Raw genomic sequence first — 24,078 nt, forward strand, 5'->3', positions numbered from 1 at the left:
ATATACATATACATATGTATATGTATATATGTATAGATATTAACATATTTTGATAGAAAACCCTTCTATGTACATATATACGTTTTTCTTTAATATATATTATTATAAATATATTTCTTTTGGAAATTCCATTGTTCTCTATAGTAATTTTACGAGTCTTTAAAACTTCTTTGTTAAACTTTATCAAGCTGGATAGCATAGCACAATACTCTAGAATAAAGGATTCTTTGTTAATAGAAATGTAATCTAGAAATATGTCTGTTATAAGTTTCTGAGATTTTTCATATAGAGCTTTGTTGCTTTAACACACTTTAACAAAGGAGCCTGTTTGAGATTTCTTTGTGAAATCTTGTCTCTTGTAAGATAATCTAACGTCTATTAAATTTATTTTTAGCTTTGAAATCTGTATTCTGACATTTAAAAATTCAATTTGAATTAATCTTTTTCTAAATTTATTCAGATTACTTTGTTTCATTGTAGAATTTAATAATTTTTACTGTATTATTATTGAGTAACAATAATTGCATCCAGCTGCTTTGTATTTTGTAGAAACCAAATCTGGTAGTAGCTATCAAGAGTATCACAAAGAAGACTTTGGCCAAGTCGCAAGATTTACTGAAAAAGGAGATCAAAATCTTAAAGGTACACCTTTCATACTTGTAGATTTTAAAAGTTGCATAAACAGAAGGGAGAGAAAAAGCAAGAAATAATTTATTAATAAATATTAAAAAATATGTTCACTGTATTATAATTATGTATTTTTATTATAAGAAAATTATGCTTTATTTTACAGGCATTAACTAAACTACATCATGAGAATGTTGTTGCATTGTACGATTGTAAGGTAAGGTTACTCATTGTCTTTACGAAAACGTGAATATTATGATAACATTATTGAAATTGAGATCTTCTCGTTTCAGGAATCTAATCATAATGTCTTCCTGGTTATGGAATATTGCAACGGTGGAGATTTGGGAGATTATTTAAATGGTGAGCACACACAACAAATTTAAAAAGATTACAATCGAATCAAATAAAAATATATATAATGCAACTTTAATACGTCGTAGAGGGAATAATTATTTTATGCATGAACAATTTGTGTCTTTCTAATAGCGAAAGGTACTCTTTCCGAGGACACCATCAGGCTGTTCCTCAAGCAATTGGTTCGCGCGATGAAGGTACTGCACGCTAAAGGGATAGTCCACAGAGATCTGAAGCCACAGAATATCCTATTGAATCACAACTGTGGCAAAGCCTGTCCACAGCCACATGAAATAACATTGAAAATAGGTAAGAACGTTTTTTATTTCTCCATTTTTAGTTTGATTCTTAGAATTGATTCCTCTAATGCATTTTTTTTTGTTTCAGCGGATTTTGGTTTCGCTAGGTTCTTGCAGGAAGGCGTGATGGCTGCGACTTTGTGTGGATCGCCGATGTACATGGCGCCCGAAGTTATTATGTCTCTTCAGTACGACGCTAAGGCGGATTTGTGGTCGGTTGGAACTATATTGTACCAATGTCTCACCGGAAAGGCACCACATCCCGCAAACAATCCTCATGCACTCAAGTCGATCTACGAGAACACTGTGAATCTTGTTCCTAGGTACAAAATTATCTAATGCCTAATAAGAGTTTTTTTATCTTCTTACAATAACATCATTATATTTAATTTATATTGAAATTGGATGGAAAAAGATCTGAATTATAGATTGAAATATTTCTTTGTAAAACAGCGAACTTGTTATATTTTTGTTGTTGCGCATATATTGATATCTAATACTGGCTTTTCCTTTAATTTTTTAATCTGATTTTTTTAAAACTTAATTTTTTTTTACATTGAAAAAAAAATGATGTCCCTTGTTTTAGTATACCGCCTGGAACATCACCAGAATTAACGAATCTCTTGATGGGCCTGCTGAGGCGCGAAGCGACCGATCGTATGGATTTCGACCAATTCTTCGGTCACCCGTTCCTCATGGGTGTCCGAGAAAGTCCGAGTCCAAGTCCCGTGCCTACCGAACTGCCAGCGTCACCGGGGACAATGGCAATTCCGATCGAGGAAGGAACTCCGATTGTCAACAGAATGGAACCCGAGACGACGGAAACTCCTTGCTCTAGTCCCGAGGATGACTTCGTCCTTGTGCCGAGCGACATCAGTAGTGATACTGACAATAATCCATCAGTCAAGTAAGTGCAATAGATGATCTGAAAGGAACAAACACAAGTGTTAGTTAAAGTGTTGTGTAAAAGTTTTAATAATAATCGGAAGAAATTGAAATATCTTTTATAAAACTGATTTTCTAATTTTTAAATATTTTTATATCTTTAGATTTATATCTTTGTTATTTAGATATAAAATATTTTATTTGAATATTTGTTTTACATTTACCTAATTATTTTTCAGATATACCAAACAAGTGAGTAGGGAAGCTGTCAGTCCGCCTCGGCCGTGCTTATCGAAATTGGGCGAGTACGTGACATTTTATTACTTTTTGAATTTATGTTTACTTTAATAGAACTGCAAACTTTTTAGACATCAATTCAATTATAATTATTTCCATTATCATTATTGTCGTATATTATCGTATTATTTTTCTACGACTATCCACTAGATATACCAGACAGACGAGCAGGGAAGCCATCAGTCCGCCCAGACCATGCTACCTACCGATTTCTGAGCCGATTCCCGTTCCATGTCAACGGAACGTAGCGACTCAGCAACAGCCGCAATCTCCCTCGACGAATGCTGCCCGTTCCGGCAGCAGCGTCGTGCCCCGCTCACAACCGATTAGTATGAAACGCAGCGTTGACTCCAGAAATCATCCACCAAGCATCGGCTCCCTCAGTCCGCCCAGCGTGCAGTTTGTCATCGGCACTCCGCCCGGTAGAAGGTAACGGATGTGTCCTCGAACGAGTTCAAATCGTCAAAGATTTTTTTTCTTTACGAATTCTTAAATAATCTAAATTATGGAGTTCTGTTGTCTCCCAAATTAAAATGAAATTGAAAATTACTGACGAGAAAAAGACAATTGATTTTCATTAATTAATCATGTATATATTTTGATAGAAATTTTAAAGACCTTATAATTTATTTTATTAATGTCCATTTTTATCAATGTGGATTAATGTAAAGAAGTTAATTATATTATTTAGCCAATTGTTATTTGTTTGGAGATTACGAAGTTAAATTTTTCTTTAAGTTTATTAGTCTCTTTAATTTTTCTTCAAAGTTATTAGTCATCCGAGCTGTGCTGGCGAAAATAAGAAAGGGACGATATTTACGTGGGCGACGAAAACAGCTTATTTTTTGATGGAAAGAAGCGTGCGTGTGTTACGATGAAAGATCGAGTGCAACAAGTACAGTTATAGGGAAGTTAGAATTTTGACATTTTTGTGATTTAAACCCAGTTATTCAATAAAGCTGTCAAGATCTCCACAATTAACTTTAATCTCGGTTCAATTTACTTTTTTTTCTAGTGTTTTAAAGATTAGAAAAAATGAAGAGTAAATTAAATCGAGATAAAAGTTAATCTACATTGATAAAATAGACTGAGCCTTTCATTTAATTGTTTTACATATTGTCGATGGAGTAAACCAATCCATGGACTCATGATATAACAATTAACAATGTGCTAATCTCAAATAATTGCTATACGTTTATTAAAATTTATTTCTTTTACTAAAAATTGTATTGAATCTTTCGTTTGTAAATTTTCATCGAAATTATTATTTTTTAAATTAAAGGTCCAGGCTTTTGGAAACAAAAAAGCATGAAATAAAGCTAAGATGTAAAGCTAATTTATCAACAATTAGGTTAAGCGAGACTCCACCGCCGCCCAACACATGGCAGGTCAGCCCTGTGGCGAGGCATTCGCACACGCCAAGTGGAACCTCACCGTTGCGGCGTTCCACGGGCAATAACAGCGCATCGTCGCCGCTGCTCACAGGTCCGCTAGCGGTGCTCGGCTCGCCCACCTCGCGAGCTTTTCAAGACAACAACAATACTCTTAGGCATTCGCCTGTCATACCATTCGGCACTAGGGCCGTCACTCTTCCGGAAATATCTGGTAATTTTTTGGCCATTGTCAAAAGATCTAACAGAGCAATTGAGATTTGCAATTATGGAATGTACAGAATGTATCTCACGTAATAGGCACTCTGATCATTTCACTTTGATTGACATTTCATTCCCCGAAAGTATATGTCATAATTAGGTAAATACAAGAAGAGAATCGTTTTACAAATCGTTATTTTCTCTTATAAATAATTTTAATGACTAAGTGTAATTGTTTATCTCGTTTATAGAAGCCGGCAGTTTCCAAAGTCTCTTTCCGGATATACCGCCGACGACAATCGACGATCGTCCATTAACGTTCATCGCGCCAGAGCTACCGGAGGAGACGCTGATGGAGCGCGAGCACAACGAGATCCTGGCCAAGTTGAATTTCGTCGTGGCATTGTGCGAATGCGTATGCGAGGTCGCCAGATCCAGGGCTGGCCCGCTCGGCAATATCGAGCAACCGGCGCCTCTCGGCAGCATCGAACAGGCTGGCAATGCGGCGACCAGGAAGCGTGCCGAGCAGGTCATCCTTCTGGTACGAGCCCTTCAGTGGCTCAGCTCCGGTCTGAATCTGGCCACTCAGGAACTCAAAGCTGGACGGCTACAACCAACAACTACTGTGAAAGATGGTAGAGTCCCCGTTATTGTGCTTACACAAGATTCAATAGACTCTTATTTTTCTAATTAATATTTCCTCGAAAAGATCGGCTGGAATTTCGTTATCCCTCGTTGCCTATTTTTATGTATTCAACAATAATATCTCTATATCCTCACTAATTTCTTTACTTTTAAATATTTAAAAATATTTGCAGTAGGCACCACTTGACATGTACGGTCCATTTAATTAAATTTAAAGTTAGCATATGTGACATATAAATGATATTTAAATTAATTTTTTTTTAAATATTGCAGTTGTCAGTACTATGAACGAGAAATTCAAGGTATGTTTGACGGAATGCAAGCAGCTAAACAGCGTGGGACTTCTTCGTCAAACAGGGGCCACGGCGGACAAGATACTGTACAATCACGCGATTCATATGGTACCAAAATAACTCTGCATTTTTTTTAATTTTAAACGCTTATCGTCTCTGATTTTTTAATTCAAAAATTGAATATACGTCTGTTATATTTTTAGTTAATTAACAAACGAATGTAATGTAATCGACATTGACGTAATGTTCGAAGTATTTGATATGATTGCTTTTACAGTGTCAATCAGCGGCATTGGACGAGCTGTTCGGAAAAGGCGGCGAATGTTTCCAGCGATATCACACGGCACAGATATTACTGCATTCATTAGCGCAGCACGTCAGTCACAGCCAGGACCGAGCTCTACTTATCAAATGTACGTACTTGTCTGCGCGCTGATTGACTTTCGTAAAGAAATCAATTCTTTTTTTTTTTATTATTTTTTAATTTACATCAATTTAATATTAATTTACCAATTTAACTTGCCAATCGTAGTTTACTTACACATTGTGTAACAAATAATTTATTAAGTCCCTTTTTTCGCTTATTATAATTGAATTATTCTAATTTAATAATTGAAAATAAAACTAGATTATTTCACCAACATAATATTTGTTTGATTCTATCGCATTCTATCGTTCACAATTCTACGATCACGGTTTTGCTACTGATTTCAGACAAAGAGGCGGTAGAAAAGCGACTGTACGTGCTACAACAGCAAGGCTACATCTACGCAACCGAACCCACGTAGCGCTTGTGAAACATGGCAGCTGAATGCGGTGGCGACAGCCGCCTAGAAGAAATCCCGCCCGAGCAGCCGCCCTTACCATCGTACTCGATATCGCTCTTGTGTAATATATTCTGCCCTATTCTGTACAAAAGGCGAGATTGACGCAGAGATCGCAGCTCGAAGAACGAAGGCGGGAGCTTTCCAAATTCGCGCGGCTGACACAATTAACTTTACCGAGGCTAATTAATTCGCAAGAAGGCTCCGTAGTTTCCACGCGGAATAGGATAGACAGCGAAGAAAACGAAAGTCTCCTGTCCACATCATCTGTCCCCCCCCTCCCCCTCAACCATCCTCCTCCCAGGTTACTTTATATGATTTATTAAAGCTTAGTACATTTAAGATATTACACTGTATAATGTACGTACACGTGGTCGGTTAGCTAATCTTTATTTCGTATATCGATCAATAAACATGTGTATACTAACGGCGTTGTGCGTTCAATGCAAAGGCACGTCTCGTCGAACCCGACGACTGAAGTGGTCCATAACGACGATTGTACGAAAGTAAAAGGGTGAATGATGGGCATTCGATTATCTCTTTGACTTAAAAAAAAAAAAAAGCATAGCCAATCGATAAGCTAAGCTTATCCATGTCGATGCCAGAATACCAAGTTTTTCAACGCCTTTGAATAACGAGTAGTTTCGCATCTTTTTTTTTTAAATAACTTTACATGGGAAAAAAAGGAAAAAAAAAGACATTGCCACAAAGTGTTTCGTTCGATATGCTATACTAATATAAGTCAAGAAAGCAATAGGTTTCTGAAATACTTTGCGGCGATATATTCCTCTTTTCATCGCTTTCATAAAGTGTCTCTTTTAACAGAGATAGATATGTGCGAATACTCGATTTTTATATACTCAAATCTCTGATTCAAAGTACTCGTTAAGCCCACCATTAGCATTAGTCTCGTGAGGAATGCTCTTTTGACACCAAAAGCTGGCTTTCTAAGCAGACATCACAGAGTGGTGTCTGTGTCTCTCTCTCTCTCTCTCTCTGTCTCTCTATTTTTTTCCTTCTCTCTATTCGTTTCTTTGCTAAATAAAAATTTTCTTAGTGCTTCTTTCCCTCGGCTTTCTCGACGGCAGGAAGCTGTTTGTTGTCCCGATAGATAAAGTAATTAAATGCCGCGGCGAAAGAGTTCCACACGACGTAGGGGATGATGAGATAGCCGGCAGCGGGACTGACGTGGTAGAACACGACCCCGACCGCCGCCGTGCTGACCCACAACGCCGCAATTTCGTAGAGAGCCTGTGCACGGAAAAACGATAGTTTTAGTAACATTTTCGACCGAGGCGGAGTTAGGATCGTCCCAAAAACGCTTAATGATGCTTGATTCTGTCGCCTGTTAATACAAAAGTGATTTATAAAATTATTTATAAATCACTTTATAAAGATTTGTTTTTTTTTACAGCTGAAGTAGTGTACTCAAAATATGTACTCAAAACTCGTACTCAAATTGAAGTAGACACATATTTGAAGTTTGATGAAAGCGCGAGAAAGAACAGGCTATCGAAAATCTATGGATATCACACTTATGCTCGATTCATTCTTGTTTTAAAAATTCAGCTAAAAGTACACTGGAAAGTTATTATATAGAACTTATTTTTCAGTAAATCTATTATGTAACAATAAAAAAAAACAAAACGCGTTTTCAGTTGAATGCAAGTTTTTACGAAAGTTGGATTTAATCGCATCCAAAGCAATCCCTAAACTCGCTTCGGTCCAAAATCATTGTAAGATTCAGGGATCGTTCAAGCGATTCGTGCATTGTCTTAACTAAAAAGAAACTATTGCATATTTAAAAAAAGATTATATATTATCTGAAGATTCTTATAAAGTTCTATTAATTATATGTAATTTTGTTTCTAGAAATATGGATTTAAGTCGATTTGAAAAAAATAGAAGCCTTCTTCGTAATTATCATTGAAACTAAAAATGAAATTAATTTCTAGTTTCTCTATTTTCACTAGTCACATTTATTCCCGAATATTTAGTATTATTCTTAAGTGATGCGAATCTCGAAAAGATCTTATCGTGAATCTATCTATTGCAGATATCTTCCAATATTAATTAATGTAGCAACAATTGGCCATGTTCAAGCGAACGAAGCTGCTCGCCGGCCGATTGAATGTGATTGCGATCGGATTTATAAGCACAAATCGGTCATGTTCAAGAGCTCGGCGAGCAGGCCACTTGTTTTGTCGATTTGAACGCGCTCATTAATGGTAAATTTACAATTATGATTAATGATAAATTTATTATTACATACACGGAAAACACTCGAACGGTCCCGGAGATTTACGATTAATGTATGCGTGCGCGCGCGTGTGTATGTGTATGTAATACGATGTAATACCCATTTTATGTTGCGAGCCCCGAAGAACAGCGGCGTCCACGACCAGTTGAGGGCGAGATTAAGGCCGTAAACGCTGAGCGGTACGGCCGCCCCCTCGAAGCCACCCCCGTCTCGCCACACGAGGTACGACGAGTAGCCCATTGTACAGTAGAGGGTGGTCCACACGGGCGCGAATACCCAATTCGGCGGGATAAATTTCGGCTTTTTTAGCGTCTGGAACGAGAGAGAATGGCGGAGAAATAAGCGGCGGACACATCTATACGTACAAAAAGCGATATATTACGTGTTATTATATCATTAGCGGTAAGGTGTAATTTATTGTAAACACACTTGAGCATTTCCGCGATTGACGGTAGGTACAACCGTGCTGCTTGGCCGTTTCTTTAAGTTAAGTCTTCTTTCTCTTTCTCTCGCGAAAAGAGATTTTGTGTAAGCGAAATAAAAGTATCCCGAGATAACGTATCAGCGCTTACTTTGCGGCAAAAAGCAAATATCTGAGAGAAACAGCGAATACCTCTGATCGCTGATTTTCTCTTGAATATTTGAAAACCTTCTTTACATATCCTTTAAAGCGATACTCACGGTCGGAAATAATCATAGACTGCCCTCAATCACCGGTTACATAAGCATAATTAATTATTTGTAGTCATACATTATTGCTGAGTTCTTTCCAGTGATTTATGAATCTCTACTTGAATTGTTGTTTAAATATTTATTAGCGATATTCATAGTCACTAGATCTTGTTTATTACATCGTTAAATAAGCTTCAAATTGCTTTTAAATTCAAATTTAAATCCAATAAGACAGATCCTCTGTACGGCTCGACTGAATTTCTACCATTACTTTATATCTCCATAAGTATAGACTTTAGATTATTTTAGAATGCATGTTTATTAAAATCTTTTCTTTCGTTTGTAGATGGACGTAAGCCTGAGAAGTTTGTAGTTCTTTTTTTTAAGACTGTACTGAAGAGATTACGTAGACATCAAGATAACAGAAAAACGCGTCATCAAGAAAAGCTATATGAAATATATTTCCGAGCTTTTTTGAAACAGAAATCGTATGAGGGCTATGAATTCTTAAAGAAAGTAACCGAATTGATACTAGATAATTAGAAATTCGCGGGATTATTTGCTGTGATTACTGACTATAAATACAATTCTCGGTCAAGTGTTTTTCGTCCATCTGCTGGAGTTTACATTAGATGTAATCGCGCACATTACGAACAACTGTAATTGTAATAATTATAACGCTAAATACGCAACTCTAAGGTATTATAATTACGATTAACATACAGTTACGTAAAATTAGATAAACACGTGCAGTTAGAATTTTTAAATATAAATGATAATATATATTTATTATATATATGACCATAAAATTTTAATTGTAATCAGAAATTATAAATCAGACTACAAAGAAATGTAATTGCGAGCAATTATAAACACTAGTGTTGCCGTAATGATTCTCGTTATGAAGATCCATCGGGGCACAGGCCCCGATTTTTCATACTGAAGCAAAACTGATCGAATGATCCAGGTAATGCCATATATTCCATTTCGCGAGTCACTCGCGTATTGATTCGCGCATATCGGACGACCTTCGCCTACAAACGTTTCCGCGAGTTTATATTTAGATTCTGCAGAAAAAGATGCATAATATCCGACGTAATATATTCTTCCAATCAAACGGCGTGTTTCTCTTCAATTTCTCATCTCGCGGAAAGTTCCGCGACAATCTCAGGTACTTAATCTCGTTGACGCACTTGCATGTGACGTTGCATTTGCCTCACCTCGTACCAGTTGATATTCTTTCTAGTGATGAAGCCGCCGATCCAGCCGCCAACATTAGGGGAGATCGTCGCCATCAGCATGGGCCAATTCATCTTCACCGGCATCTCTTCGTCAATGCGTACCCTGTCCACTTGAATGTACAAGACAAGTACAGAATGTAATAAGATGTGCAAAGTTCGCGCGATGTGCACGTTCGTGGAGAACGTCGATACGCGGACTGGGTGAGCTTACCTAAGCGTCGTAGATTGCGATGACTAAACCAGACTAAACTATTGCTTTTCCAGTCAGTGACGTAGCTACAGTCAGCCGGCTGGTGTTAGCCGACTCTCCTTCTCACCGGTATATATACTATATTTTGCACGTTGATCTTCTCGCCGTGCGTTTGAACCCGTTCTGTCAAGTATTTGCGCTTTGAATTTGCCGGATCTACAAGTATCGTTCAATGATTCGCCGATCGAATTATTTTATCACCTGATAGAAACACAGCATGTCTGAAATTTTTTCACGTGCATTCTGAAGATGAGATTATGTTTAAAATTACACGGAAGTGGAAAAATAAGAGAATTTTTCAATGAACTCGACATCATTATGCTCGATCATTCTCAGTTCTACTTAATTTGTCAAAAAAATATACATTATTAATTATAGTAAAATGCACAGAGTGTATATATCCAAATAATATATACATATAAACAATCTGTGTGTTGTTTTACATTATTCCATCGTATTATAAATCGCGCGTACAGTAAAATATATTATCCGCGGTGTTCGACAACGACATGCGTTTTCGCGCTTACATGCGATATGGACGGAATATAGAAGTGTGAAAAAGAAAGAGAGACTTGACGAAAAGAAAACTCGGATTAGCGACTCGGTGTGTAAGTAATTTTCAACAAGCAAGTTCTCAGTGTAGGATTAGGCGGCTCGGCACGTTTTTATTTACACATGAGTAAATACATTTCAATAAATACATTTGGAGCAAAATATGTAATCTTATATATAATTTTTATATTATACATTCGTCTCCGGTGCATTTTGTGCGATATCTCGTGTGAAATAAACAGGATATCGCATATGCATTTATTTATATTATGTAAGTATGTATATTTATGTATATCTGCATTCACTACGTAATGTAGAAGTGTATGTGTGCAGAGTATTTTTGAAAGTAATTTTATTTAATTTCACTAGTAAATTTTAAGAAACAGTCTGTACATATGCATTTTGTACGTGTGTGTGTGTGTGTGTGTGTGTGTGTTTGCCTGCCTGCACATATATATACATACATATAAATCTCCCGCAAATAGATTAGCTGACCTCTTATCGAACGCTGTTTATTTGCGACAATATTTGCGCGTCATGATCGAACCATAATATCGAGTGTTAGCTGAGTAAAAAAAAAATAAATGCGTATGCTTGATATAATTCAAACGAGTATCATATGCAGGATGCGGAATGAAACAGAACATATTGTGATGTGACTCTTTGAGTAATCTTAAATTGACTTTCTTCAATCCAAACATTTAAATTATATCGAAACAAATAATCACGTTTAATTAGGAATTTAAAATGAAGGAATGTTTTTCACAAGAATAAAATAAGGCAAAAAGTTAAGTGGTAATATTCAATTGATTTCAAACAGATCAAACATAATTTCTGCCTAGAAAGAAGATTCTTAATTTTGAAAAATAAAACAGAAGACGAATATCTTTATGGGTATTTTCTCCTTTAAAAAAATCGGTTAAAATTTATTGAGAAATCTATTGATGAAATTAGGCAAGTTTATTTCAGGACGGTTGAAGAGTACAAAGAATATTCTCGAGAACACTTGAGAATGGACTTTATCCAAGAGTAAAGTAAATAAAAATACGCGGGAACTTTTCCATCTATGATCAAAGTCGCTCACGTCGTGTATATGTATGTGTATATGTGTTATTAATTCACCTTTGCTCAACGCAACAAAGTACTGTTCGTTATGTTTTAGAGCCAGCACCAACACCACTTTATAGCGTAGTCATTTTATCTTTGCAAATTTGTTTTTCCCCCAATTTATCTTCCAAGTCAACTGAGTTGAGCTTTTCACCAGCCGGAAGTATTCAAAGAGTTCTTTCTTCACTCACTCTTTTTTTCACCTTTATTGTCCTTATCGCGTGTCCTTGCCTCCTTCCCGCGATCGGGCTTAGACGCGAACAGATGATCTCTGATGCGTTCCTTGACGAGTTTCTGCGGGATCACCATGATGGTGGTGATGCTATTACCCAGAAATAGCACGAGAAACATGGCGCTGAGCACTGATACGTGCCACGTCGCATCCGCACGGTACGATAATTCGTACAGCGTGTACGCGTTATAAAGCTGAAAAATATAGCCGGCGAAGAGGAACGGCAGCAGAAACGAGAGACCGCGCCACATCCACGAATGGAATCCCTCGATGGTGATGTCCATGTTGTCTCTCTCGCCTAGCGCTTTTAACCGATACAAAACGCCGCGTTGGTACCGAAATTGCAAGTACTGGACTACACCTGAGAAATGAGCGTGCTGTTAGTTTAGCTATAACACATCGTTGAAATAAAATAATGTTGTGTAAGTTCTCAATTCTAATGGCTTATCTATTAAAATTTTGATATTTTGCTAAAAATTATACAATACTTACTGATATACACGTTGAACCACATGAACTGGCTACGAAACTGGTACCACGGTCCTGCGTTTGGCCAGACTAGTAGAACAGCGGATACCACTGTCGAGAGGAAATGATGGAATCTCCACCAGCCTTTAATTCTCGATCCATTCACCTTGAGTATACTTTCTCTTATCGTTAACGTGCAATAGTACCAAACAAGGAGAAACATAAAACTAAGTTCTAAGGTCCTGGAACATAAAAAGAAATACGATATAAATTGTACATGTATTTCATAAAAATAATAGTAATAATAAAATTTAGTAAACAGTAATATAATTTGATAATGAAAGTTTAAGATAACATAAAAATAATAGTAATAAAATTTAGTAAACAATATTATTTGATAATAAAAGTTTAATAATCTAACATAATGTTTTATTACAGTATATAGCTTGCAAATAGAAAAGATGCAACATTGATTATAATGATTGAATAGATAATAGTATCTCACCTTATATTTGTAAATAAATTTAATACGGACAGTACGAATCCAATTACTGACAGCACTAATTTGAATTTCTCATATTCGTCTTTGTACTTGAATCTAAAAACAATTGTCATAAAATTATACTCAAGTATACTCAGGATATGACTCTCGGACTTTACTCTTAACAGTAACATACTTGTCGTTTTTATTTAATATGGAGACATTGACATTGCCCAGAATAATTTGTAAGTAAACGCCATTTGGCTTAGGTAACGTTTGCTCAATCTCTCTGAGCTGCTGATCTCTCCTCGTCATAGATTTTTCCAATTCTTCCCGTGCTTCTTTTGTATTCAATCTGGAAACAGATAAAAATCATGCAGATTGCACATGATACCTTAATCAAAATTATAATTTCAGACGTTCGAAATATTTTTATCAATATATCTTCCCAAGTAATTAATCAGTAAAAACAATTCTTAATTCTTAATTAATATAATTAAAGTTTCAATTCTTAATTTAATTCAAAGTTATCTTAGAATAAATTATTCTTCTGAGAAAAATGTGCAAGCTGTTACGTGGACTTACTGTTTCATGGACTTGGATATTACACCCATCCGGTATTTTTGATGGGAGATACCTTTGACACATTTTGCTTGCAGCTCACCAATTTCTTCTAATTTCACAAGATATTCCCTATTTAGAGCCTGCAAGTAAATAACATATTTTTAGAACATAACAACCTTAGAGAGATATCTTGTAATATCTTGATTATCAATTAATGAGTGGCAATCACTTATCGCAAGCGTGATTTTTTTTGTGATTCACAACTAATTGATAAAGACCTCATTTACTTATTTTTTGCTTATTAATTAATTAGTCCTTGTATTATATTATGTTTTTTTTTATATTTATATCTGTATTTTATACGTATTTTACTTTACAAATAGAGATTCACGCTTCACTTTTCTTTTTGGCTCTCCTAATATTGCAAAATAATCGAAAAGCCGAAAAGTAATTGTGAGTGCCGCAATTGTCGCTATTATTAAAATTCTGCAGCATCATCTGACGTTTATTAAAATTCAACATCGTCAATCAGAACGGTTTAATTAATATTGAAAAGTACACGCCAGGTCGTCCGCGCGTGATCGATTTATCGTCAAGGTCACGCGAGCATCACGTGACGACGTATTCGCGAAACCGCCGAAACCGCGGATTTTTTCTCCTCTCTCTCTCTCTCTCTCTCTCTCTCTCTTCCTTTTCTAGATCGGCGCGGATGACGACGCGATCATGCGAGGGGACGGGACCTAACCTCCGATCGGGGAGGGAGGGGGGGGCGTCCCGGGACACGCGAGGAATCCTCACCTCGAGTTCCTTGAAGTCCTGCGCCAGGTCGTTCCAGTCCTTGAGACAGGTCTCCGCGTCGATGTCCATCGTGTCCGAGGAGAGGCGGGAGGGGAAGGCTTCGGTGAATTCAGTCTCGAGTGGAGACGACGTCCGTCGGGATCGTAGGATGCGAGGAGACCTGGGGATGACCACCAGAGATCAGGTGGGATCGTCCGATGAGCCGATCTCGATGTCTTTCTCTCTCTCTCTCTCTCTCTTTCTCTCTCTCTCTCTCTCTCTCTCCCTCTTTCAGCGATTTCACGATTCGCTCGCACCTTCTGCACCTCAGGACACGCGGCGAGCGCGCATTGAAGAGAGAGAAAGGAAGGGACGAGGCAGGACGCACTACGGAGGTGCAGCGCGGTGCAGCTCCACGGGCCTCCAGGTGCGGCGAACGTCGTTTCTCGGCCACCTACGAGCGACGGAATGCCGAGGACGCCGCGCGGGAGTACTCGGGCGCGAGTAAAGGCGAGGAGATGCCGATAACCGACGGGGGTTACGATCGATCGACGGAGGCACCTCGCCGACGCGATAACGGCCGTCGCGATAACGCCGGTGTCGAGAACGGCGCGTCGTCCGAAGGTGTCGCGCGCCGATAAACGCGCGCGACAGAACTTTTGGAGAACCGCTCCACGCACGAGCGGAACGACGCGGGAACTGCGGGAAGGAACCTCAAAACTCTACCTCAAAGGGGGCCGCGCGCCACCTCGCGCCCGTCTCGCGATACCTCCGATCGAGACGGGAGATATCGATACTCTGCGAACTTCGCTCCTTTCGAATCATCACGATTTTCATCCCGCTGCGGATCAGAACGGTGTCGTTGGAGCAAAAGTCGGCGGAGGCACGGTGGAGAGGCCACAACACCCCGGGATCGGTCGGGCATGAAATATTACTTTCATTGCCAATAACGCGCAACTGTAATATATCACTTTGCGCCTGTCACTTATCGATCAACATGTCGAAATGTCAATCGCCGCGCGCGGTTGTCATTGCCGCGAGACGGAACAGGTTAGGCGCGTCCGCTCTTTTTTGCCCGCAATTCTTTTCCTCTCTATTTTTAATCCATTTTGCATTTTATTCGTTAGATTGTCGTCCGAAGGTTCCAAAAGGAGATTAGATATTCGGAGAGATTATAGTTAAGAGAAAACGGAAAAGTCACGCGCACGCACATCGCACATGGCGCTTTAAAACATCGAATCAGGGCGACGCAGGACGTACGTAAGGAGACTTTTAAACTCGTACATTAAACCTGTTTTGTCCTACAAAAAAGGACTAGAGTTGTCTGAAATGATTGCTCGCATGATTATCGAGCTCGAAACGTGTCGCACAAACCCTCATCAATTTTCGCTTGTTTTGTAGAGGCGAAATTATGGGAGTAGAGGAGGAAGGAAAAGGAAGAGAGCGGGACAGAGTGTCTTGTTTACATACATATATATCAGATGCATCCGAAATGTCGGAGCTGGGCCGAGAACGTTATATAGGCGCCTCCATAAAAAACCCCATGATGTAGTCGATTTACCTTGCATGAATAAACTTAGCATATCTCGGGATGTAATCGACGGGATCGTATCTCCCTCTCGGCTCTCGACACGGACCGTTTCAGCTATTTTGACATTCAGATGCGCGCGTCTTTATTTATAGGCGTTTGCCGGGCGATTTAGAATTTCTCGGAGAGAAGAATTCTCTTCTCTTTCTTTTCCCGGTGTCGAAGGTGAGACGCTTTAAACGTATATACCCGATCGCCTTTATCCTAACAAGGAAATTTCAGCGACTCCACGCGAGCCGAGCGGCGATTATCGCGGCAAAATCGTTTCTCTGTTAAAAAAAAAGATAAATCACACTCAGCTGAGAATATATAATATATATATATATATATATATATATATATGTATATATATATATATATACCGTGGAATTAATTCGAACGTGCAGCTTAACGGATTAATGATGACTTATATAATTACCTGTCATACAGGAAACCCAGGAAGCGGATTATTTGATCGCGCCTCTAATTCAAGACGAGAAGGATAGAATGGCGACGCGATTCCAGATAACGGTACCCGATCTCCTGCTGCATTCCCTGTCGCGAGTCCAGTCGCATGGCAGGCAGGAGGTCTTCGCGATCCGCTCGACTACGCTTCGCCACCGCTTCCGGTCGGCTCCGCTTCCGGCCGGTCTGCCACCGCGGGCAACCAGGAGTTGCCGCATGCGCGCTAGTGAGGATCGGGATGCTCGCCAAGCGAGTTCGACAGTTTGACCCCCGGGAATCGAGCATATATAGTTTGTTAGTTCGGCACGTACGCGAGTTCATACGAGCCTCCAGACACTGGGTATAACGGAAGGAGAGAGCACGGAGGAGCCACGCGAGTCTCAGTTTTCAAATACGCAACATTCGCTATACACGATGAAGCGTCGCTGCTAATAACTGGACAATTGCGATATAATATAACGAAATAAGAAGAGGAGCTAATTAAAATCAAATATTGGTGTGTATATAAGTTTATGTTATTGTGTTATTAACGTTCTCCTTGACGATCTTTTTGAACTGGCAACCGGTTCGCGAGCCGCGTTCTTTTTTTTTTATCATGGGGCGAACTAAATTTAGCTTGCCGCTGATTAGGATTTATTTAGGATTATTTTGTAATTTAGTTAAATAAATTGACGTGAATTCGATGTATCACGATGACGGAAAGATCGATTGCAAGTCGAACGAAGTTCTGGTATAATTTAAAGACAAAAGAAAACAATCGTTTAATATCAAAACTGAAATTAGATGAATTACACGTGTATTTGAAAAAGTATAAAGTGGACTAAAAAGAGTAGTGTATTATTATTAATGTTGCACCTCGAGATTTGGTCCGTCGACGCAATCGCTGCTCGCGTGAGAGAGATCATCTCTTCTTGACAGTTCATATATACATATTGGTGTGAACATATTGGCTGTCTAAATTTAATATCGCTATTGCAATAATTTTACTTATTAGAAGAAATAATCTCTTAGAGTAAAAATTACACGTTAATTGATCTTTCATATTTTTAACAAAGAATATTTTTTATTATATTCGAATTATAACAAAAAAAATATAAGCTTACATCTGTTTCAACAAAATTAAATATTCTATATAGTGCAATTTATACATTGAATATTAAATAAAAATCATTTCGTTGAATATTAAATAAAAATTTATTTTTATCCAGATAAAGACTCTATTCCACGGTTCCTCATTTATGCTTATAATATAGTCTTAATTGGAACCTCTTGATTATATTTCTTAATTAATCTCGAAATTAAAATCGACCGCGCGCGCACAATATCATTTCACTTACATCGTCCTGTTTTCTAATTAGCTGCACTTTTTATCTCTTGATGACGCGTTTTTTTTTAGCGCGCGTAATGATTTATGTTAGGACAGCTCGAAAGGGGGAAAATATGTTTGCGATATCTAGATATACCATGATACATGGTATCCGGATGACAAAATCTTGTTTAGCAAGTTCAAAACAACGAATTCGTTATATTACATCGTTATTATTTAAGCGAGCTAAAGAGCAGTATTTACATAATAATAATAATGTATTTAATATTCAAAACAATAGAATTAAATATCGCGCGATACGTTAAACGGATGTTTTCTTTTCGCTTCCCATTTTGCTTATCCTCGTTTGCGCATACATTATTTGTCTTGTAATAATCTCGTCGACTTGAAGAAAAATTGCTGAATCGCGAAGCGCTGAATCGGTATACGCGTATCAGATTCGATACGATTACGATCTGATTTCTCGTTGACAGCGAAGCTGCACACTCCCCGTCTCTCGCACTTGTACATCCAGTATCGCCGGAGAGATGCACGCCACGCGAAGAGCATTACGAAGATTCGCGAGGTCGTTGAACCACCGCGACGACTTCAACATCTCGTTCACCACGCGCGGAGCGATCGTTGGATCCGATCCGCGGCTCTTGATGCTGAGCGAGAACGATGGTGCTCCTCCTCCTCCTCCTCCTCCTTCGTGGAACGTCGCCGGTCAAGGCTTGATAAGAAACTCCGCGTTATCGCGAACGTTCGCGCGAGATTTCGGCACTTTGGCGAGGAGGAAGGAGCCACCCGAGCCGCAAGGTCTCCCCTTTCTCGGCACGATGTTATCCCTGCTAATGGCCGGTGGCGCGAAAAAGCTGAACGAATACGTGGACAAGAGGCACCGAGAACTTGGACCGGTCTACAGGGAACAGATTGGACCGTTGCGGGCCGTTTTCGTTAATTCGCCTAATGAATATCGTAAGATATTAGTCGATCTCGCAGGATCCACGCCGGAGCACTTCTTGCCGGAAGCCTGGATGCTGTACAATGAAATCCGAGCGCAGGACCGCGGTCTGCTCTTCATGTACGTATGACGTTCTCTCGCACCGGTATGCTATCCTTTCGAAAAAGTCTGTTATAATAAAATAATAAAAATTATATTAGATATTAGTAATGGAATTGCAATGAGATATGATATGAAATAATATCATTTCACCGAAAAATTTGCTCTTGTATAGAATGAAAATTTTACTTTTTTTTTTTAAGTAGTCCTTTATTAATTGAAATTGAACATTTTACTCGTCTAAATTCTTTTCCTCTCAACGAAATAATTCGAACTTGTAAAATAAGTTTGATAATGAAAAAACGTTGCGCTATAGGGACGGGGAAGAGTGGTGGCACCATCGTAAAATCCTCAATAAAGTGATGTTGAAGCCTGATCCAAAGGCTTTTTTGTGCACGCCTTGCCAGGAAGTCGCCGAAAATCTAACGAGAAAATGGAAAACGTACAGTCAGGCGGGTCGTATAATACCAAACTTGGAGCATGAGCTGTATCAGTGGTCTATCGAGGGTAAACTTTGAGAGCTATCACATATATAACAAAGAGAATTCTTAGTAGCAATTAACATTAAATTATATCATTGATTAAGTAATGTTGTATCACGCAATGTATCATTACGCGCACTCGTTGACCGCGTAAAATTGTTTTAAACGATTTTTCGCGATTAATAACGGTGCTGACCGATATATTGATCCTTTTATAGTGATGCTGGCGGTTATGATAGGTTCGCAATGGCGGGATTGCGAGCCGCGGTTACGTTCTGAGATAGAGTACGTGGCGACAATGGTACACAAGATTTTTGTGTATTCCGCAAGTCTCTCGATGATATCGGCCAGAATGGCGATGAAGTTCAAATTGCCAGTGTGGACCAAGTTCGTTAATACTGTCGATACGGTGCTGAACAGGGTGCGCAATTTAGTGCCGGAAATAATCCAGTTTAGCGATGACGGTCTTCTGCAGATGATGATAAATAACGGTATTCGCGACGATAAAACCAGCAGAATCGTCACCGATTTCATCACAGCTGCCGGCGACACAGTATGTTTATTAATTTGTCAATATATACAGGAATGTTCTATAATTTAATCAAAATTTAGCAAAGAGAAAAAACATAGTCCATCTTCCAATTTTTAAATACAAATTTTTTCCAATTTATAAGACTTTTTACGAAAAAAAATTTATCTCCTTCCCAACATTTTTAATTTAATCGTAATTTTGATCGAGAAAAAGTCAATTTCTAAAATTTGAATCAATATATTGCAATTGATGTTTTATATTCTGTCAATAATTAAAGCGAGGGGATAAAATTTCTGCATAGTAAAATAGTAATTTTCTGCGATCGCTTATTTAGACATCAGTTACCATGCAATGGACATTGCTGTTGCTCAGTAGTCATCCCGAGCTACAGGATAAATTATTTCATGACATCAAGGACTTGCCACTGGAGGAACTTCTGCAGCATCAGCTGTTGAGGAGCACCTGGAGGGAAGCCCTGAGGTTGTATCCCGTCGCGCCATTCCTTACGAGATATTTACCAGTGGATGCTACAATTGGCGATTATTTTGTGCCAAAAGGGGTAAAAAGAAATTGTTGCGTAAAATTAACAGAAAGCCCATTTGCAAAACACTCTGTCAATAGCGAGTACGATAACCAAAAGAGATGATACCTTTTTTTTCTAGGAATTAATTATCTTATCGCTTTACTCAAGCGCCCGGGATGAGAACAATTTTCCACGACCTAACGAATTCTGGCCAGAAAGGTGGATCAAAACGGGGGAGGATTCACTCCACTATCAGGGAGTGAAAGACGCGCGTGCCAGTATCCCATTCGCGGTAGGCTTGAGAAACTGCATCGGCCGCAGACTCGCGGAAACGCAATTGTCACTTACGTTGGCGCAGGTGAGCCGTCAATCGTGCAATCAGTTGCAACTCATGACTACAGCCGTATATTGTTTCCTCCGTAGATCATTAAAAACTTCAAGATTGAGTGCGAGAATCAGGACAGGATCAAGATGATTTTGCATTTGATCTCCGTGCCATCGGAGCCGGTCAAGCTGAAGCTGATTGATAGAAAAGTATGATGAGGACGTTAAACAGATTACGGAAAAACGATCAATGGCAATTTTATTAATGACGCGATGCACGAAATGAAATTGTATATATAATTTATTATAGTTGCAGAACGCGTAGATGTACGCGCTACAACATACACCGAGTGTTCCGTAGGGATTTTTGTATAAACCGGTACTATCGTATTCTTTATTAAAAAAATACGCGTCTTTTGAATGCGTATATTCACGCGTTCAAAAACATACACAGAGTGTTCCATAGAGATAAGGTATTCTGTGTACATTCGTGTATTGGTGTACTATCGTACTATCTTTATCAAAAAAAATCACGTATCTTTTTCCTGTAGTAGAATTTTTCCGAGAATGCATCGTTATCGAGATATCTCATTTTTAGAAGCTGCAGTATTTATTACTTCTTGATTCTTCGTGTAAAAAATTTGGTAATTCTGTTTTAATTAATATTAGCTTAATTAAGTCTGTTATTTATATATTGCTTGATACAAACTAATATCTTCGAGATATTTCATAAACAGAATTTATTGTATATTTTTAAATACGAAAAAAACATTAATACATGGAAGATGATGATTTTATAAGTAATTCTACGTTATCTGTATTATGTACAAATACTTGAAATATGCTTGGAACATGTTAGAATATGTACAGAATTAATATATTGTATATAACGGGAGGTATTTTTAACGATAATTACAAGCAAATATATCATGCAAAATGTCTCTGAAAAAGATGGTCTCTGTTAATACAGTATCGAAAATGCATATCTAATGAGATAAATATTATTAAAGAAACTATCAAATGTATGTCAACGTCTAATATTTAATAACATTACATTCTGATGAGCTTCAAAAATATCACAGACTCAATATTTATTGCATTTCAATTACTTGGCCTTCTCGATTATCAGATTTGTCACCATTGAATTTTATTTTTTGAATGCAATAAGGCAAATATTTTATACAAACCCAATGGAAAGTCAATTTTTGGCAATTCATTATAGATGCAAGTAACATTATTGTGCTGCAGATACACAAGAGACAGGATAATCTTTTTATAACAAATTAAATTTTACATAAGAGAAAATGATCGTATTGCATAAAACTTGTTATAACATTTATCTGATTAAATATTTTCGATACTATATTGATAAAATATTTTCACTCCATTTATACTATTCTATCACGTCTATTAAAAAAGAAACCATTTTCTTTCAGAGATGCCTTGTATAATTATCGAAAAATCACGCAATTAGAAATGCACCAAGCTTATGCAAAGAATTCCCATTGAAAGGTTCCGCAGAACAGAGTAAACACAAATTAATGATTTAACAAGCCGCGTTTACTCTATTCTTATCTTAGAGCCCAAAGAGTTAGCATTCGCAGAGTTTAACGTTCTGTTGGCACAACACGTCCGTGATTATGTCCCTGATCTCGCGTAGGAACTCGTCGAAGGCATTGGCGGTGTAGAAATCGCGGAACGTCCGCATCGTTTCACTCCACGACATTTTCGCGGTCAGAAATCTCTTGACGCAATAAGATCTGAACTCGTGGCAGGAGTGGCTCCTGGCCCAGTCCCAGGCTCGGAATAAGGTCTCGTGATTGAGCTTACTCACGGAGTTCTCGGTTAACAGGTCCACTAAGTCCGGCATGAGAAAATAGTCGGCCAGCAGCACGGCGTTCAGCAGCGACTCGATGCTTCGATTCTCGAACTTGGCGCCGCTCATCGCCAGTATCAGCGTCTTCAGGCTGTCGCGCGACGTGTCCCTCAGTCGTATTCGTCTCTTGTTCGACTCGCTGAAGTTACCCTCCAGCATGGCGGAGAAGACGGGCGAGTGCTGGCACAGCATTTGCTTGCAAGCCGTAACGGCCGTGCCGTCGTCCAGCTCGAATGTCACCGTCGACGATTTCGTAGGATCTGTCTCGTTGGCTTTTATCGTCGTCGTTTTAGCGGTCGAGTAATAGTCCTCCGGGTAGAGTGTCTTCGTCAACTGGCAGATCGACCAGATCGCCCGCTTGTGCAACTTGTGCGACGAGTCCGTTAGCAGACGGAATATCAGCTGCAGTCCCTCGTGCTTTTTCAGCAAGGACCTGAGCGTGAAATGCGACTTGACGAGAAGCGGAATCGACACCGCGGTCAGCAGCTTGTACTCATCCTCGTCGCGCAGCAACGTAAACGACAGCTGCCCGATGGCGCCGCCCGTTTGCGCCACTGTGCGCAAATGTCGCACGCACTCCTCCGCTTCCGGCAGCGTCAGCATCTCGAACACCAAGAACACGAATCCTTGCTTCAGCAACGGCATGAAATACGCCGCGTTTCTGTACAAACGTAAGCGTAATGCGAGTGAATATTTTTCTAAAGATGACAAATAACAAAAATGCAAACAAGTGCGCAAACACGAGGTTCGCGCAATTTGAGAAATCTTACCCTATGATCCTTATCAATATTTTGATCGCAGTGTCTTTTAGGAGGTTTTGCTTTTTCGCGTATTTTATGTAATTCATTAGCGATCTGATGGTCGTGGATTCGGCCAGTTTGTCGACAGGCTTAATAGAGAAGCTCAATTTACTCAGTAGCAATAGCGTATAGTACTCGCAAGCACTCGTTTCCGAAAACGTCTCGGAGTTGAGAGAGGAGGAATCAGAATCAGCTTCGACAGTTGTTAGTGATTTGTAGCTTCGAGGGGACGCACCTTCTTCGTCTGCAACAAAACGTGTGGAAGCGTTAATTTAAACGAATAACTTGAATCTAGATGTACTTCGTTCAAGAACTTCTGATTGCTTCAGATAATATGTAACAAAAATAAGAAAATTATGTCAGTGATACTAATAAAGAAAGACGATGTCATACCTTCGTCATCGCATTCCTTATCGCTGTAGACCGGACTGTAAACGTCATCTTTAAGATCATCAATATCTGCATTGAAATCGGAGTAAGGTGGCAAGGGCGGTGTGCTAGGTGGCGACGAGGAGGAGGCACTCGTGGCGCTCCTCGGGCTCCAGTCATCACGGTAAAGATCCATGCTGTACCTGCAAATTCCAAAACAAATCAATGTAGTTAACCTCGAATGATATAAAATTACAAATTAACTGCAATATATATATATATATATATATATATATATATATATATATTTATTTATATTGTGTGAGACATCAGAATTTATATATATAT

The 24,078-nt window shown here is 38.7% G+C and overlaps 5 protein-coding genes across 11 annotated transcripts in view; 2 read left to right on the plus strand and 3 right to left on the minus strand.

Annotated features, from left to right (window-relative positions):
- LOC105454195 (serine/threonine-protein kinase ULK2) overlaps positions 1-6,381 on the plus strand; it is a 7,183-nt gene extending 802 nt beyond the window's left edge. Inside the window, exons 2-14 of one of the 4 annotated variants that reach the window (XM_011696647.1) lie at positions 550-642; positions 794-844; positions 906-990; positions 1,117-1,293; positions 1,372-1,606; positions 1,870-2,190; positions 2,408-2,473; positions 2,616-2,894; positions 3,748-4,070; positions 4,309-4,692; positions 4,976-5,103; positions 5,273-5,408; positions 5,710-6,381. In XM_011696647.1, coding sequence (XP_011694949.1) covers positions 550-642; positions 794-844; positions 906-990; positions 1,117-1,293; positions 1,372-1,606; positions 1,870-2,190; positions 2,408-2,473; positions 2,616-2,894; positions 3,748-4,070; positions 4,309-4,692; positions 4,976-5,103; positions 5,273-5,408; positions 5,710-5,783 — 2,352 coding nt within the window. In that variant the 3' untranslated portion in view covers positions 5,784-6,381. The remainder of the gene's footprint in view (positions 1-549; positions 643-793; positions 845-905; positions 991-1,116; positions 1,294-1,371; positions 1,607-1,869; positions 2,191-2,407; positions 2,474-2,615; positions 2,895-3,747; positions 4,071-4,308; positions 4,693-4,975; positions 5,104-5,272; positions 5,409-5,709) is intronic. The other 3 variants (XM_011696648.1, XM_011696649.1, XM_011696650.1) reach the window with 3 other exon arrangements.
- Positions 6,125-21,739, minus strand: LOC105454194 (translocator protein). 3 transcript variants are annotated; one of them, XM_011696646.1, is made up of 5 exons: positions 21,735-21,739; positions 19,772-19,775; positions 9,972-10,100; positions 8,179-8,391; positions 6,125-7,070 (listed from the first exon to the last, which is right to left on the minus strand). In XM_011696646.1, the coding sequence occupies exons 3-5, from the start codon at positions 10,074-10,076 to the stop codon at positions 6,873-6,875; spliced, it is 516 nt and encodes a 171-aa protein (XP_011694948.1). In that variant the 5' UTR covers positions 10,077-10,100; positions 19,772-19,775; positions 21,735-21,739; the 3' UTR covers positions 6,125-6,872. The 3 variants fall into 3 exon arrangements, with proteins under 3 accessions (XP_011694948.1, XP_011694947.1, XP_011694945.1); XM_011696645.1 differs by lacking the exons at positions 19,772-19,775; positions 21,735-21,739 and adding an exon at positions 10,204-10,471 and having other exon boundaries at positions 9,972-10,102; XM_011696643.1 differs by lacking the exons at positions 19,772-19,775; positions 21,735-21,739 and having other exon boundaries at positions 9,972-10,471.
- On the minus strand, positions 10,874-15,121 carry LOC105454193 (transmembrane protein 120 homolog). Its single transcript, XM_011696642.1, has 6 exons — positions 14,445-15,121; positions 13,668-13,786; positions 13,279-13,437; positions 13,107-13,199; positions 12,626-12,843; positions 10,874-12,494 (listed from the first exon to the last, which is right to left on the minus strand). Exons 1-6 carry the CDS (start codon positions 14,511-14,513, stop codon positions 12,085-12,087), a joined length of 1,068 nt encoding a protein of 355 aa, XP_011694944.1. The 5' UTR covers positions 14,514-15,121; the 3' UTR covers positions 10,874-12,084.
- Positions 15,225-21,635, plus strand: LOC105454192 (cytochrome P450 315a1, mitochondrial). Of its 2 annotated transcripts, XM_011696640.1 has the most exons (9): positions 15,225-15,473; positions 15,551-15,679; positions 16,441-16,951; positions 18,256-18,845; positions 19,141-19,331; positions 19,525-19,859; positions 20,173-20,397; positions 20,501-20,719; positions 20,785-21,635. In XM_011696640.1, the coding sequence occupies exons 4-9, from the start codon at positions 18,310-18,312 to the stop codon at positions 20,899-20,901; spliced, it is 1,623 nt and encodes a 540-aa protein (XP_011694942.1). In that variant the 5' UTR covers positions 15,225-15,473; positions 15,551-15,679; positions 16,441-16,951; positions 18,256-18,309; the 3' UTR covers positions 20,902-21,635. The 2 variants fall into 2 exon arrangements, with proteins under 2 accessions (XP_011694942.1, XP_011694943.1); XM_011696641.1 differs by lacking the exons at positions 15,225-15,473; positions 15,551-15,679 and adding an exon at positions 16,114-16,176.
- Positions 21,728-24,078, minus strand: part of LOC105454191 (armadillo repeat-containing protein 5-like) — a 7,906-nt gene continuing 5,555 nt past the window's right edge. The window contains exons 4-6 of the mRNA XM_011696639.1: positions 23,755-23,933; positions 23,332-23,605; positions 21,728-23,222 (exon numbers count right to left, since the gene is read on the minus strand). Coding sequence (XP_011694941.1) covers positions 22,277-23,222; positions 23,332-23,605; positions 23,755-23,933 — 1,399 coding nt within the window. The 3' untranslated portion in view covers positions 21,728-22,276. The remainder of the gene's footprint in view (positions 23,223-23,331; positions 23,606-23,754; positions 23,934-24,078) is intronic.

Source organism: Wasmannia auropunctata, unplaced genomic scaffold (genome assembly GCF_000956235.1).
Source record: "Wasmannia auropunctata unplaced genomic scaffold, wasmannia.A_1.0 LD335987.1, whole genome shotgun sequence".
In the NCBI taxonomy this organism is placed as follows: domain Eukaryota; kingdom Metazoa; phylum Arthropoda; class Insecta; order Hymenoptera; family Formicidae; genus Wasmannia; species Wasmannia auropunctata.